The 15,734-nt window shown below is 38.7% G+C and overlaps 1 protein-coding gene across 1 annotated transcript in view; it reads right to left on the bottom strand.

The window, feature by feature from the left end:
* Positions 1-15,734, bottom strand: part of NCKAP5 (NCK associated protein 5) — a 965,176-nt gene that overhangs the window by 464,500 nt on the left and 484,942 nt on the right. Inside the window, exon 5 of the mRNA XM_060016917.1 lies at positions 12,673-12,806. Coding sequence (XP_059872900.1) covers positions 12,673-12,806 — 134 coding nt within the window. The remainder of the gene's footprint in view (positions 1-12,672; positions 12,807-15,734) is intronic.

Here is a 15,734-nt window from a genome sequence, read left to right as displayed (position 1 = left end):
CCCAGAAGAAGAAGAGAAAAAGAAAGAGACTGAGAAAATATTTGAAGAGCTTATAGTTGAAAACTTCCCTAATATGGGAAAGGAAATAGTCAATCAACTCCAGGAAGCACAGAGAGTCCCACACAGGATAATCCAAGGAGAAACACGCCAAGACACATACTACTCAAACTATCAAAAATTAAAAACAAAGAAAAAGTATTAAAAGAAGCAAGGGAAAAGCAACAAATAACCTACAAGGGATCCCCAAAAGGTTAACAGCTGATTTCTCAGTGGAAACTCTGCAAGCCAGAAGGGTGTGGGAGGACATATTTAAAGTGATGAAAGGGAAAAACCTAAAACCAAGATTACTCTGCCCATCAAGGATCTCATTCAGATTTGACGGAGAAATTAAAACCTTTACAGGCAAGCAAAAGCTAACAGAATCCAGCACCACCAAACCAGCTTCACAACAAATGCTAAAGGAACTTCTCTAGGCAGGAAACACAAGAGAAGGAAAAGACCTACAATAATAAACTCAAAACAATTAAGAAAATGGTAACAGGAACATACATAATGATAATTATCATAAATGTAAATGGATTAAATGCTCCAACCGAAAGACACAGACTGGCTGTATGGATACAAAAACAACACCTGTATATATGCTGTCTACAAGAGACCCGCTTCAGACCTAGGGACACATACAGACTGAAAGTGAGGGGATGAAAAAAGATATTCCATGCAAATGGAAATCAAAAGAAAGCTGCAGTAGCAATTCTCATATCAGACAAAATAGACTTTAAAATAAAGAATGTTACAAGAGACAAAGAAGGACACTACATAATGATCAAGATATCAATCCAAGAAGAAGATATAACAATTGTAAATATTTATGCACCCAACATAGTATCACCTCAACACAAAAGGCAAATGCTAACAGCCATAAAAAGGGAAATCGACAGTAACACCATCATAGTAGGGGACTTAAACACCCCACTTTCACCAACGGACAGACCATCCAACACGAAAATAAATAAGGAAACACAAGCTTTAAATGATACGCTAAACAAGATGGACTTAATTGATATTTATAGGACATTCCATCCAAAAACAACAGAACACACTTTCTTCCCAAGTGCTCATGGAACATTCTCCAGGACAGATCATATGTTGGGTCACAAATGAAGCCTTGGTAAGTTTAAGAAAATTGAAATCGTATCAAGTATCGTTTCCGACCACAGTGCTATGAGACTAGATATCAATTACAGGAAAAACTCTGCAAAAAATACAAACACATGGAGGCTAAACAATACACTACTAAATAACCAAGAGATCACTGAAGAAATCAAAGAGGAAATCAAAATAAACCTAGAAACAAATGACAGTGAAAACACAACGACCCGAAACCTATGGGATACAGCAAAAGCAGTTCTAAGAAGGAAGTTTATAGCAAAACAATCCCACCTCAAGAAAGAAGAAACATCTTAAATAAACAACCTAACCTTACACCTAAAGCAATTAGAGAAAGAAGAACAAAAAAACCCCAAAGTTAGCAGTAGGAAAGAAATCATAAAGATCATATCAGAAATAAATGAAAAAGAAATGAAGGAAACGATAGCAAACGTCAATAAAACTAAAAGCTGGTTCTTTGACAAGATAAACAAAACTGGTAAACTATTAGTCAGACTCATCAAGAAAAAAACGGAGAAGACTCAAATCAATAGAATTAGAAATGAAAAAGGAGAAGTAACAACTGACACTGCAGAAATACAAAGGATCATGAGAGGTTACTACAAGCAACTCTATGCCAATAAAATGGACAACCTGGAAGAAATGGACAAATTCTTAGAAAAACACAACCTTCCAAGTCTGAACCAGCCAGAAAAAGAAAATATAAACAGACCAATCACAAGCACTGAAATTGAAACTGTGATTTAAAATCTTCCAACAAACCAAAGCCCGGGACCAGATGGCTTCACAGGCGAATTCTATCAAACATTTAGAGATGAGCTAACACCTATCCTTCTCAAACTCTTCCAAAAAATTTCAGATGGAGGAACTCTCCCAAACACATTCTATGAGGCCACCATCACCCTGATACCAAAACCAGACAAGGATGTCACAAAGAAAGAAAACTACAGGCCAATATCACTGATGAACATAGATGCAAAAATCCTCAACAATATACTAGCAAACAGAATCCAACAGCACAGTAAAAGGATCATACACCAGGATCAAGTGGGGTTTATCCCAGGAATGCAAGGATTCTTCAATATATGCAAATCAATCAACGTGATACACCAACCGTATTAACAAATTGAAGGAAAAAACCATATGATCATCTCAGTACATGCAGAAAAAGCTTTTGACAAAATTCAACACCCATTTATGATAAAAACCCTGCAGAAAGTGGGCATAGAGGGAACTTACCTCAACATAATAAAGGCCATACATGACAAACCCACAGCCAACACTGTTTTCAATGGTGAAAAATTGAAACCATTTCCACTAAGATCAGGAACAAGACAAGGTTGCCCACTCTCACCACTATTGTTCAACAGAGTTTTGGAATTTTTAGCCACAGCTGAGAAGAAAAAGAAATAAAAGGAATCCAAATTGGAAAAGAAGAAGTAAAGCTGTCACTGTTTGCAGCTGACATGATACTATACATAGAGAATCCTAAAGATGCTACCAGAAAACTACTAGAGCTAATCAATGAATTTCATAGAGTAGCAGGATACAAAATGAATGCACAGAAATCTCTTGCATTCCAATACACTAAAGATGAAAAATCTGAAAGAGAAATTAAGGAAAGACTCCCCTTTACCACTACAACAAAAAGAATAAAATACCATGGAATAAACCGACCTAAGGAGACAAAAGACCTGTATGCAGAAGACTATAGACACTTATGAAAGAAATTAAAGATGATACAAACAGATGGAGAGATATACCATGTTCTTGGATTGGAAGAATCAACATTGTGAAAAGGACTATACTACCCAAAGCAATCTACAGATTCAATGCAATGCCTAACAAACTACCAATGTCATTTTTCACAGAACTGGAACAAAAAATTTCACAATCTGTGTGGAAACACAAAAGACCCCAAATGGCCAAAGCAATCTTGAGAAAGAAAAACGGAACTGGAGGAATTGGGCTCCCTGACTTCAGACTATACTACACAACTATAGTAATCAAGACAGTATGGTACTGGCACAGAAACAGAAATATAGATCAATGGAACAGGATAGAAAGCCCAGAGATAAACCCATGCATATATGGTCACCTTATCTTTGATAAAGGAGGAAAGAATATACAAGGGAGGAAAGACAGCCTCTTCAATAAGTGGTGCTGGGAAAACTGGACAGGTACATGTAAAAGAATGAAGTTAGAACACCACCTAACACCATACACAAAAATAAACTCAAAATGGATTAAAGACCTAAGTGTAAGAATAGACACTATAAAACTCTCAGAGGAAAACATAGGCAGAACAGTCTATGACATAAATCACAGCAAGATCCTTTTTGATCCACCTCCTAGAGAAATGCAAATAAAAATAGACAAATGGGACCTAATGAAACTTCAAAGCTTTTGCACAGCAAAGAAAACCATAAGCAAGAAGAAAAGATAGCCCTCAGAATGGGAGAAAATATTTGCAAACGTAGCAACCGACAAAGGATTAATCTCCAAAATTTACAAGCAGCTCATGCAGCTCAGTATCAAAAAAGCAAGCAACCCAATCCAAAAATGGACAGTAGACCTAAACAGACATTTCGCCAAAGAAGATACACAGATTGCCAACAAACGCATGAAAGGATGCTCAACATCACTAAGCATTAGAGAAATGCAAATCAAAACTACAATGAGGTATCACCTCACACCAGTCAGAATAGCCATCATCAAAAAATCTAGAAACAATAAATGCTGGAGAGGGTGTGGAGAAAAGGGAACTCTCCTGCACTGTTGGTGGGAATGTAAATCGATACAGCCACTGTGGAGAGCAGTATGGAGGTTCCTTAAAAAACTACAAATAGAACTAACATACGACCCAGCGATCCCACTACTGGGCATATACCCTGAGAAAACCATAGTTCAAAAAGAGTCATGTACCACAATGTTCATTGCAGCTCTATTTACAATAGCCAGGACATGGAAGCAACCTAAGTGTCCACTGACAGATGAATGGATAAAGAAGATGTGGAAAAATATACAATGGAATATTACTCAGCCATAAAAAGAAACGAAATTGAGTTATGTGTAGTGAGGTGGATGGACCTAGAGTCTTCCATACAGAGTGAAGTAAGTCAGAAAGAGAAAAAGAAACACCATATGCTAACACATATATATGGAATCTAAAAAAAAAAAAAAAGTTCTGATGAACCTAGGGGCAGGACAGCAGTAAAGACGCATACGTAGAGAACGGACTGAGCATATGTGGAGGGGGAAGGGTAAGCTGGGACAAAGTGACAGACTGGCATGGACATATATACACTACTAAATGTAAAATAGCTAGTGGGGGGCTTCCCTGGTGGCGCAGTGGTTGAGAGTCCGCCTGCCGATGCAGGGGACACGGGTTTGTGCCCCGGTCCAGGAAGATCCCACATGCCTAGCAGAGCGGCTAGGTCCGTGAGCCATGGCTGCTGAGCCTGTGCATCCGGAGCCTGTTCTCCGCAACGGGAGAGGCCACAACAGTGAGAGGCCCGCGTACCACAAAAAAAAAAAAAAAAAAAAAAAGCTAGTGGGAAGCAGCCATATAGCATAGGGAGATCAGCTTGGTGCTTTGTGACCACCTAGAGGGGTGGGATAAGGAGGGTGGGAGGGAGACATAAAAGGGAGGTGATATGGGGATACGTGTATACGTACAGCTGATTCACTTTGTTATACAGCAGAAACTAACACACCATTGCACCAAAGCAATTATACTCCAATAAAGATGTTAAAAAAAGAGAAAAACCTTCAAGAAGGATTCGTCAGTATGGAACAATGAGAACCCCTAAACATTGAGAGTGGGAATGCAAAATGGCATGGCTACTTTGCAAAACAGTCTGGCAGTGTCCTGTAAAGTTAAACATAGGCTTACTATATGACACAGTAATCCCATTCCTAAGACAGATGGAAACATACTGAGACCTGGGAATGAAGGCTGTATGTTTATAACAACCTTATAATCACCAAAAACTGGAAGAAATCCATCATCAGGTGAATGAATAAACAAATGGTGGTACTTCTATACGATGGATTATGACTAAGCAATGAAAGGGAATGAAGTACTGATATATGCAACAACAAGGCTGCATTTCAAAAGACATGCTAAGTGAAAGAAGCCAGATACACAAAAAAATTAAATACTTTATAACTTCAATGATAAGAATTTCTGGAAAAGGCAAAACTACAGGGAGACAAATCAGATCAGCCATTGCCGGGGTCTTAGGGTGTGGAGAGGGAACAGACCATAGGGAGATGAGGGAACTTTTCAGGGGCATGAAAATATTCTGTAAAGATTGCAGTGGTGGTTGCATGATGGCATATGCTTGTCAAAACTGGTCAAACTATACACTTAAAAGATGGATTTTCTGTAAACCTGACCAAAACAACATTTATTATTTAGAGCAGGAATGAATTTAGTTTCCAATTTTAAAATGAAACATATTCTCCCATATCCTGCATCTATTTTCTTAAAAGAAAAAGTGTGTTGGGTAGGGATAGTAATACATTAAGAGTTATAATAGGTAATTGAAAAAGACATTTGAAGGAGAGACTAAATCAGTGGTATTTTTACTGAGGACTATGTCTTCAGAGAAATTGTTTAGAAGTGAAAACAATTCTGGTTGTCATAAAGTTCTCTCTGTTCAGGCTTTTCCCAAAACTGTTTCAAATAAATCCTAAAGCAGACAACATCAGAGCCAAGAGCAATAATGGTTATGTTCACAGCAGAGGATCTTCGCTTCCTTTTACCAGCCAGGTTTCTCAGTATTCAATTTGACTGTCCTCAACAGAAATATTTCATCTGGGCATGGCAGTTTTCTCATCTCAACTTCTCCAGAGTCAAGTAACCAAAAGAGACATGGTGAAAGCCCAGTCCCACAGAGTATCACTGTCATCAAAACATGGAGAATAAGACAATCCACTCCAAGTTCCTACCATGAAACCTGGTTGTTAGAACTTCAAGAAGCCCTGGTTATAACAGCGTAATTATAACTTCACGCAAGAAATCCATTTCAGTTCTAACACATGGCCTTTTCAAAAGCCTAAAAAGCATTATAAAACTATAGTGCAATTCAACTTCCTCATTTTACAAATGAGCGAAATGAGATCCAGAAAGGTCAAATTACTTAACCGCCGTTATTAAGCTAGTTAGAAGTGGGGCTAGAACCAGGTCCTAGAAAACCCATTCAAGAGGACAGTGCTCTTTCAAATGAAATTGGAACTAAATTTTATGTTACGATTGTTTTCTCTGCCAGGCTTGAATAATAGGTGATGTAATTTTCATGTTGTCTACTCAACAATATATAACTCCGTTAAGAATTTTAAAAACTTGTGACAAGGTCATCATGTCTTATACGGAAGCAGAACTACAAGGGAATCAAGGAAAGTTTCATATTAAGTTAGTAACTGCTGAAAAAGGTCTCCTTTCTTTCCAGTCTCTATATAATTGATTTTAGCCCCTCTCTGCTGTGCTCAAGTGAGAACTTATATGCCAGATACTAAGATACACATTTCTGACATCAAAGTATGATCCATATTATGTTAACCAAGCATTTAAAGAAGATGCCATGTAAACTCCTTTCTTCCGTCTGCTGCCATTTGAGGAAAAGTTATCATCTGACCAGTGTTGCTTTGCCATTTTAAACTTCTGTAAGTTCACCCAGAGGAGCAAATGAGAGGCCTCCATTTTTATGACAAGTCTCCATTTTTATGACAGCAAGAAATATTGCTGATCATGTGGAAATAGCAACTCCAAATCAATAGAAAATTGCCCTCTACATTCATCAGGAGGAACAGCCAGCGTCTGTGACAGGTTACAGCTGATGAAGACTCTGGGACAGGAACAAGTGTAGAAGAGGGGCAGAAGGGCCTGTGCTGTTGACTGCCCAAAGGTCAACGGACGGCTGTCCTCATCTTGTTACATTTCACTCCTTCTAAAAATGCAGATAAAATGTTCTTTTAATGTACCAGACAGATACGGAGGTAGAAGGGACTACGTGGGCAGAACACTGAAGGGCATATTACCTTCTTCAACACACACGTCTACGCCAGATGCCTACAGCTTCCAAATGGGCAGTGGAAAATGAACCCTAGGATTCTATAAAGTCTCTGAGAGCTGATAACGCGAACAGCAACCAGTGAACGAGGCAGTAAAACCAGCTCCACGTACATCTCCTTGAAGTTCAGCAAGCAGCAGACTGCGCTTCAGCATAGCAATCAACTGTGAGAGGAGAAATCCCCTTACCGTAAGCAAAGAAATAGCTTCAAGGCAGCAGATAACAGTGCAGGGAGAGAAGGTCAAAACAGGTGCAGAGAAATTCTGGAGGCAGAGAGTGCAAGCCTGGATTCCATCTGGGTGATTTTTAACTATCTTAGTCAATTAGGAGTGACAAAGCTTAATTGTTCCCTTTACTGAAATTTACACTGCATCGTGTAAACACACACACACACACACACACACACACACACACACACACACACACACACACACACACACACACACGCCTGGAATTTTTCAAGGCTGCAGGGAAACAATGATTGATTCCTGATGCTTTGGGTGTGATGTGGTTTGCTAACTGCGTATCTTTTATAAAACATGTCTGCTTGATGGTGAGAGTACCAGGTTGATTCTAATTCAAAGCTTCAAATATACTGCAGCATAGAGCTGCCACATGATAAACACGTGTGTTATTATTGCTAGTATCACTACCCAATCATTAATTTCATCTGATTTGACTCATGCCTTTGCACTATAACGTACTATTAACAACTATGAAGTCTGGCTGTCCAGAATTCACACAAAATTTCCCTTCATTTATAGCTAAACTATAAATGTGTTGTTTGGCTCATATATGTACATACGGCTTCTCCATCTGGAGTCTACATTTTTTGAGGAGACATACTATGTTCTATCTTATTGTGCACACAATAAAAGCAGTTGATTGTCCTATGTGAACAGCAGCTTTCAGTAATAGCCTACACATTGATTAGATTGTTTCCAAAGGGACCAACTCAAATACTTGTGCAAATCATGCACGGTTTGCATGAAATCAACTCTGTAGAGTCGCTTATTTCTTCAGAAGTCTGTTTTTTAGAAGTCATTGTTACCCCACCTCGATACACCCCACCTGGTTGGAGACACTGTCCCTGGAATCTAACTGATGCACAAACATTTCATTCACTCAAGGTGGAGTAATGAAGCTGGGGGTTCAAACACTAATTATCCTTACATACACAGCCTCAGTTCGCCCCATTGACCTTGGCTGGCTCGACAATCACACTTCAAAATGGTTAAAGGGAGGATAAAGACAGTTACGGAATACAGGGGGGATCACAAAGCGAATCCCACATAAAATATGCCCAGCCATGTATACTACACAGACAGTGGGTTAAACAATCCTTATGACATCTGGAAAGCATCTTTGATTTATATCACTAAATAGTAAGAGAAGGAAGGAGCAGCCTGAATGATACCAACACCTGCCTTTCAGTACCACCTTACTGCATCTGTCTTGATTCATACTTTCATCTATGGGGAAGGCTTCATTTGAAAGTATCCTTTTTCTTCTCTGTATTTACATTAAAGAAGGTAAATGGTCTAAATTAAGTTTGTTATGGCTGCCTGAATCACCCTCAGCGAAGACAATTTCTGATTTATGAGCTTAGAGCTAATTATGTAACCTCTAGTCACATTTTTTTTAATTGCCCAAATTTTGGACCACTGCTGATCATTATATCCTAATCAGAGGTCAGGAGGAGGAAGGGCTTATGGATGAAGGTTTGGTGATGACATACAAGAGAACTACTCATTTCAACACTTTCATAGGTTTTTATCACCTACGTGATCCCGTTACTCATTACCACAGGTGATCACAAACGCTCTGTTTTGCCTAGTGCCAAGCCCATCACCTAACTGAAACTGCATAAGATCAAGCCTCAAAGTAATTCTGAATCGCTCATTCTGACACCTGAATTCTACTTCACACATATACCTAATTGCCCCAGCTTCTAACTTCATTATTCATTTTCCCCTTCAATGCCTCGCATCAGCCCTGAATCTGAGACTCAGAATCTCCTTGACTACTGTTTAGATGCTCCCACGGCTAGAGTACAATCAAACATACCAGAAAAATACCTTACCCAACTCAGCCCGGGCCTCAGCATCTCATGCCTCTGTGCCCTAGGTTCATAAAAGAGGTACTGGAAAAATACAACACATGTATATTTACATGTCCCCATGAACTTGAAGTATAGTGCTTAACCTGAGAACCTTTAGCACTGGAGTTCTTCCTACTTTACTTGTTTTCACTTAGGCATAGACCCAGAATTCCTAAATCATATAGTGTGAAATTACTTAACTTCATAGACGTAAGTGACATGGCAGAAGCAGTAATACTTTTACGAATTAATCCTAATTTGCACTATCGTGGACCACTGTCTATTATACCCTTTAATGCCACCTCTGGAGGGGCCTATGAGATGCATTCTAGTATGAGTTTATTGCCAAAGATAATGTTTCTCTCTTTAGGGAGTAGTAGCCTTTGTCTACGAAATTAGAATTACATATCCTCTTGTGTTTTCCTTTTAATCTTGTCTGCCATGAATCTTAGAGCTAAATTAAATGTTCACTCTCAGAAAGCATGCTGGGCTGTGTAAGTATGATTACTCACCACGTTCCCCTTTCATGGTCTTTATTTTCCGTTTTTATTTTAACAGTCTTACCGTAAAACTACCTTTTCTTGTAAGTCACTTCGCACCCTTTGAAAAGGTAGGCTATTACATTACTCTAAAAAGTAAACTCATCCCATGAACAATACTCAGAGTATGCCTACATTACATCTCAGGTATCATCATGTACAAAAGGAACTTGTCAACCCGGGAAAAGAAGGAGAAAATTATGACTATGAAAGTTTTAAATTTAATGCAATTATTTGGATTATAGAACTTACTTACATGAGCATTTAGATACTGACCATGTCCAAGGGTGACATGCTCTAGACAAGCTCTGTAATACTGAGAATTTTACAAAGACTTAGATTATAGTAACAGGATTGTTTGAATAAGCCTAACTAGAAACATCTTACAAACCAAAGTTTAAAAGGTAAAAGGCCATCAGCAATGGTTTAGTGGGTCTACTTAAATTATCGTGTAATTATCTTCTCTGCTACATATGCTTTCTCCCCCCATCTTTTGCTGATTTACATTAGTTGTCTGGCTATAACTGGACTTGAACTTTCAATGTCAATGAAGCTTACTAAGAAAACTGATTATGTCGTGGCAAAAAATCTTCACAAAGGCAGTATGTAAAACCACCCACTATTTGTTTTACAAATAATTATCTTCTCTTTCAACCTGGAATGTAGCCTCGGCTCTTGTGCAACTCAAATCTGTATGGGGTTGTCATGTGATTTATAGCAGATGACCAGGCATCGTATGAAAGCAACTTACTGTGCCGGGTGCCTCACGTCCTGTAAATCAATAGCTTGAGTACAGAGACATCTCAATTAGACAGTACAAGGGTAGCAAGATCTGCACCTTCCTTTCTTGTATCATTAAAATGGCAAGTATCGGGCTTCCCTGGTGGCGCAGTGGTTGTGAATCTGCCTGCTGATGCAGGGGACACGGGTTCGTGCCCCGGTCCGGGAAGATCCCACATGCCGCGGAACGGGTGGGCCCGTGAACCATGGCCGCTGAGCCTGTGCGTCCGGAGCCTGTGCTCCGCAACGGGAGAGGCCACAATGGTGAGAGGCCCGTGTACCGCAAAAAAAAAAAAGAACCAAAAAAATGGCAAGTATTACAAAATGGTACTTGTTTTAAAGTTGCTTCGGAGAGTGGGGAAGAGCTATTATTTCAAGTTTGGAGACATAAAGTGAGATTTGCCATCGAATAGAATGAAAAACTGAGCACAAGGTTGTATAAGTAATAGCCTGGGAGGGGTGGAACATGCATTTGTTGAAGTACTGACTGGTGCATTTCCACAGCACCTGTATTATCGTGGGCTCCAAGAGTTGAACAGGGTGTTAAATTATGACTCTGAAACCGAGGAGTCATCCATCCTTCCTACCCTGTTCTTCCAAGATGCCTTTAAACCAAAATTCCAAACATTCGTGGTATGAGCCTCCATGAGATAAATCATCCAAAGGCTCAACTTTGCTCTCTCCCTGCAACGCACCTAAAAATTATGCTGTCAATATAAAAGCCTCATCAATGAGGAAGCACAATTATCCATCACCAATCATATCCAAATCCCAGTGGTAAATGAAAGATAAGACCCACCCCGTTCGCTGAAGAAAATTTTAGGGCAATGTCTCAAACTGGATTCTGCCTGGGATAACCTCATGAGGGAGAAAAGAACCAAAAATTATCTTCCTGGTTTTGCAAATGGTGAAGGGAAACATGAAAATAAAAGCAAACTGTTCCTCATAGGGTGCCCGTATCTGGTCCCAGGACTGTAACTGCACAAGTCTGTGTTTTTTCCATGAAAATGAAGAGATTTTAAATAATAGGTTGAATCTTTACCTGGCCCCATATATATATATATATTTTTAAATTAATTAATTAATTTATTTTTGGCTGCATTGGGTCTTCATTGCAGCACGCGGGCTTTCTCTAGTTGTGGTGAGAGGGGGCTACTCTTCCTTGCGGTGTGCGGGCTCCTCATTGCGGTGGCTTCTCTTGTTGCGGAGCGGGCTCTAGGCACATGGGCTTCAGTAGTTGTGGCTCACGGGCTCAGTAGTTGTGGCTCGCGGGCTCTAGAGCGCAGGCTCAGTAGTTGTGGCGCACGGGCTCAGATGCTCCGCAGCATGTGGGATCTTCCTAGACCAGGGATTGAACCTGTGTCCCTACATTGGCAGGCAGATTCTTAACCCCTGTGCCACCAGGGAAGTTCTTGGCCCCCTATTAACTGTAATTGAAAGCTGAAAGATTCTTACTGTGCTGGAATTAAATTAAAAAAGAGCTACTTTTCCAAAATCCTTTCAAATTCAAGTTATGTCTTTTTAAAGGAAAGAAACGCATTGATTTTGATTTTTTTTTTTTTTTTTTTTTTTTTTTACAGATTCTAAATATTTACTCTAAATAAGCAGTAAATAAGGAGTAAGAGCTTACTGGATGATTCACATTCTTTCTACCTGAAAATAGGATTATGAGGACCAGTAAAACTGCATTCTCCTGGCTGGCCTTTCACAGATCATGCCAAAAGGCCACACAACCACTACATCTCACTGAAAGATACTTTGGAAAGCCATTGGGGAAGAAAAGACAACCAGCTTCAATAAAGCCAAGACTGAGGTGCAAGCGGAAAGTTCCAGAAAATTGGTCCAAATGCAATCGGATGGTTTGGCTAGAAGAGAAGGTCTAAATTGCTGGTCATTAGCTCCTCAAATGCAACACAAGCTTACACAATGGAAACTCAAGCAAAGGTGTAATTGGCGCAGGGAGAGATGCACCTCCTGAAACAAGATGCTCCACGCAGAACAATACCTGGAGAACTGCTGCTGCAGGCCACGCATCTGAATTCTGTTCCTCTCAGACTCCAGTGTCACCTCCTGCAAGCGCTTCTCACTCTGAAGACGTAAGTGTCTCTCCTCTTCCAATTCATGTATCAGCTTCTCATGCTAGAAAAGGCACATAGGGGATGACTTTTAAGAAACTGTTTCTTAAATATTATAAGAAAATAATTACCAGGCACTGTTGGTTACTAAGTGTTAACTTGGACTTCATATATTAATTTCATCCTCATTACAACCTCATCAAGTACATTCTATTATTAATCTCTTATTATCTAGGAAACCAAGGATCAGAGACCTTGAAGTAATCTGTCATTAAAAAAACAGAAGGTAACAGATTTTCAATCCTGGCTGATTTGACTCTAATGTATGAATGATTTCCACTAAACCAGGTGGCTTCTTATGCAGAGATGAAGATTCATGACTGAATAATACTAGCAGGTGAATAAGAATTCAAGTAATAATGATAAGTCCATTAGTGCCTGTTCAGGATTATTTCATCTTTTCAATCTCTGGTAAATGCTTTAAAGAGAACACTACTGATTTTTGTAGAAGGACCAGGAACTTCCACTTAATTATACCATGAAGCTGATGAGAATAAGGTTAAAGAATTAGTTTTGTATTTGCCCAATTAGGTTTTCCCAGATAGAAATTGGTTAAGCCACCCTCTTTATGTGTAGTCCTAGAAAGTGAGCTCCTCACACATGGGCATCATAGATTAAAAGGGGGACTGGATGACCCAGAATAGATGGTTCTTCAAAAACGCACTCCAGGAACTGGTAAAAAGCACACAAGCTCAGATCCTGACATTACAGACTGAGCCACGCTATGACTTTTTCATTTTGGTTGTGCTGCTGTTACCACCTGTTTTGTTTTTTTTTTTTTTTTAGAGCATGTCATGCTATTATGGTTATGGATGTTACTACATTAAGCACTATGTGTTAAGGATAAATATTCCATGATGAAAATCAAAGACTCAATGTCTGCTTATAAGGGACCTACATTCTTAAAGGGAAAGATGGGAAGCATATACTTCAGTCTCCAAATAAATCAGACACTATGATTCTGTACCACGAATCACCCAGATGAAACTTGATCCATTGCATAACTCACGGAGAAAAAATTCTCCTGAGGACCATTAATGAGACAGACCATTCTCGGAAATGAATCAAGGTCCTCTAAAAATACTCCACATCCTGTGCCTTCGACCATGCTCTCCCTCCTGCTTCAAAAGCCCTCTCTATTCAAAGCCTAGGGTTCCTTCCAGGCTCAGCTTACATATCAACCCTTTGCCAGATATATGATTTGCAAACATTTTCTCCCACTCAGTTGGTTGCCTTTCCATTTTGTTGATACCTTCCTTTGCTATGCATAAGCTCTTTAGTTTGATGTAGTCCCACGTGAGTATTTTTGCTTTTGGTAACAGATTCAAAAGATCATCACCAAGACTAACGTCAAATAGTTTACCATGTATGTTTACTTTTAGGAATTCTATGGTTTCAGGTCTTACATTCCATTAAGTCTTTAATCCACTTTGAGATAATTTTTGTGTATGGTGTAAGATAGCAGTCTAGTTTCATTCTTTTGCACATGGACATCCATTTTCCCCAACACCATTTATTGAAGAGACTTTTTTCCCATTTTACAGTCTTAGCTCCTTTGCCATAAATTAATTGACCATATATGTGTGGCTATGTTTCTAGGCTCTCTATTCAGCTCCATTAGTCTATGTGTCTGTTTTTATGCCAATACCATACTGTTTTGATTACCATAGCTTTGCAATATAATTTGAGCATGTCGTCTCCAGCTTTATTCTTCTTTCTCAAGATTGCTTTGGCTATTTGGGGTCTTTGTGTTCCATACAAATTTTAGGATTGCTTGTTCTATTACTGTGAAAAATGCCATTAGAATTTTGACATGGATTGCATTGAATCTGCAGATTACTTTTGGTACTATGGGCATTTTAATATTAATTCTTCCAATCTATGAGAACTGGAATATTTTTCCATTTACTTGTGTCTTCATTTTCATTCATTAATGTCCTGTAGTTTTCAACATATAGGTCTTTCAACTCATTGGCTAGTTTTATTCTTAGGTATTTTATTCTCTTTGAAGCAAATGTAAATGGGATCATTCTTAATTTCTTAATTGTTAGAAATTATTCTTAATTCTCTTTCTGATAGTTTATTGTTAGTGTAGAGAAATGCACCAGAATTCTGTATATTGATTTTGCATCCTGAGACTTTACTGAATTTATTAGTTTTAACAGTTTTTTTTTGTCAGAGTCTTTAGGGTTTTCTATATATAAAATCATGTCTTCCTCAAACAGTGACAGTTTTACTTTTTCCTTTATAATTTGGATGCCTTTTATTTCTTTTTCTTGATTAATTGTTCTGGCTAAAACTTTCAATACCATGTTAAATAAAAGTGGCAAGAGTGGACATTTTTGTGTTTTACAGCTTTTCACTGTTGAGTATAATATTAGCTGTGGGTTTGTCATATATGATCTTTCTTATGCTGAGATATGCTCCATCTATACCTACATTGTTGACAGTATTTATTATAAATACATGTTGAATTTTGTCAAATGCTTTTTCTACATCTATTGAGATGACCATATGATTTTTATTCTTCGGTTTGTTAACATGGTGTATCACGTTGAGTGATTTGTAGGTGTTGAACTGAACTTGCATCTCTGGAATAAATCTCACTCGATCATGGCATATGATCCTTTTAGTGTATTGCTGAATTCAGTTTATTAATATTTTGCTGAGGACTTTTGTGTCTATGGTCATCAGAGCTATGGCCCTTTAATTTTCTTTTCTTGTGGTGTCCTTGTCTGGTTTTGGTATCACGGTAATGCTGGTCTCTTAAAATGAGTTTGGAAGTGTTCCCTCCTCTTTGTTTATTTTTTTCAAGAGTTTGAGAAGGACTAGTATTAATTCTTCTTTAAATGTTTGGTAGGATTCACCAGTAAAGCTGTCTGGTCCTGAATTTTTGTTCGTTGGGAGGTTGTTGATTACTCATTCGATTTCT

Source organism: Delphinus delphis, chromosome 7 (assembly GCF_949987515.2).
Source record: "Delphinus delphis chromosome 7, mDelDel1.2, whole genome shotgun sequence".
NCBI lineage: Eukaryota > Metazoa > Chordata > Mammalia > Artiodactyla > Delphinidae > Delphinus > Delphinus delphis.
This window is presented reverse-complemented; position numbering and strand designations above follow the sequence as displayed.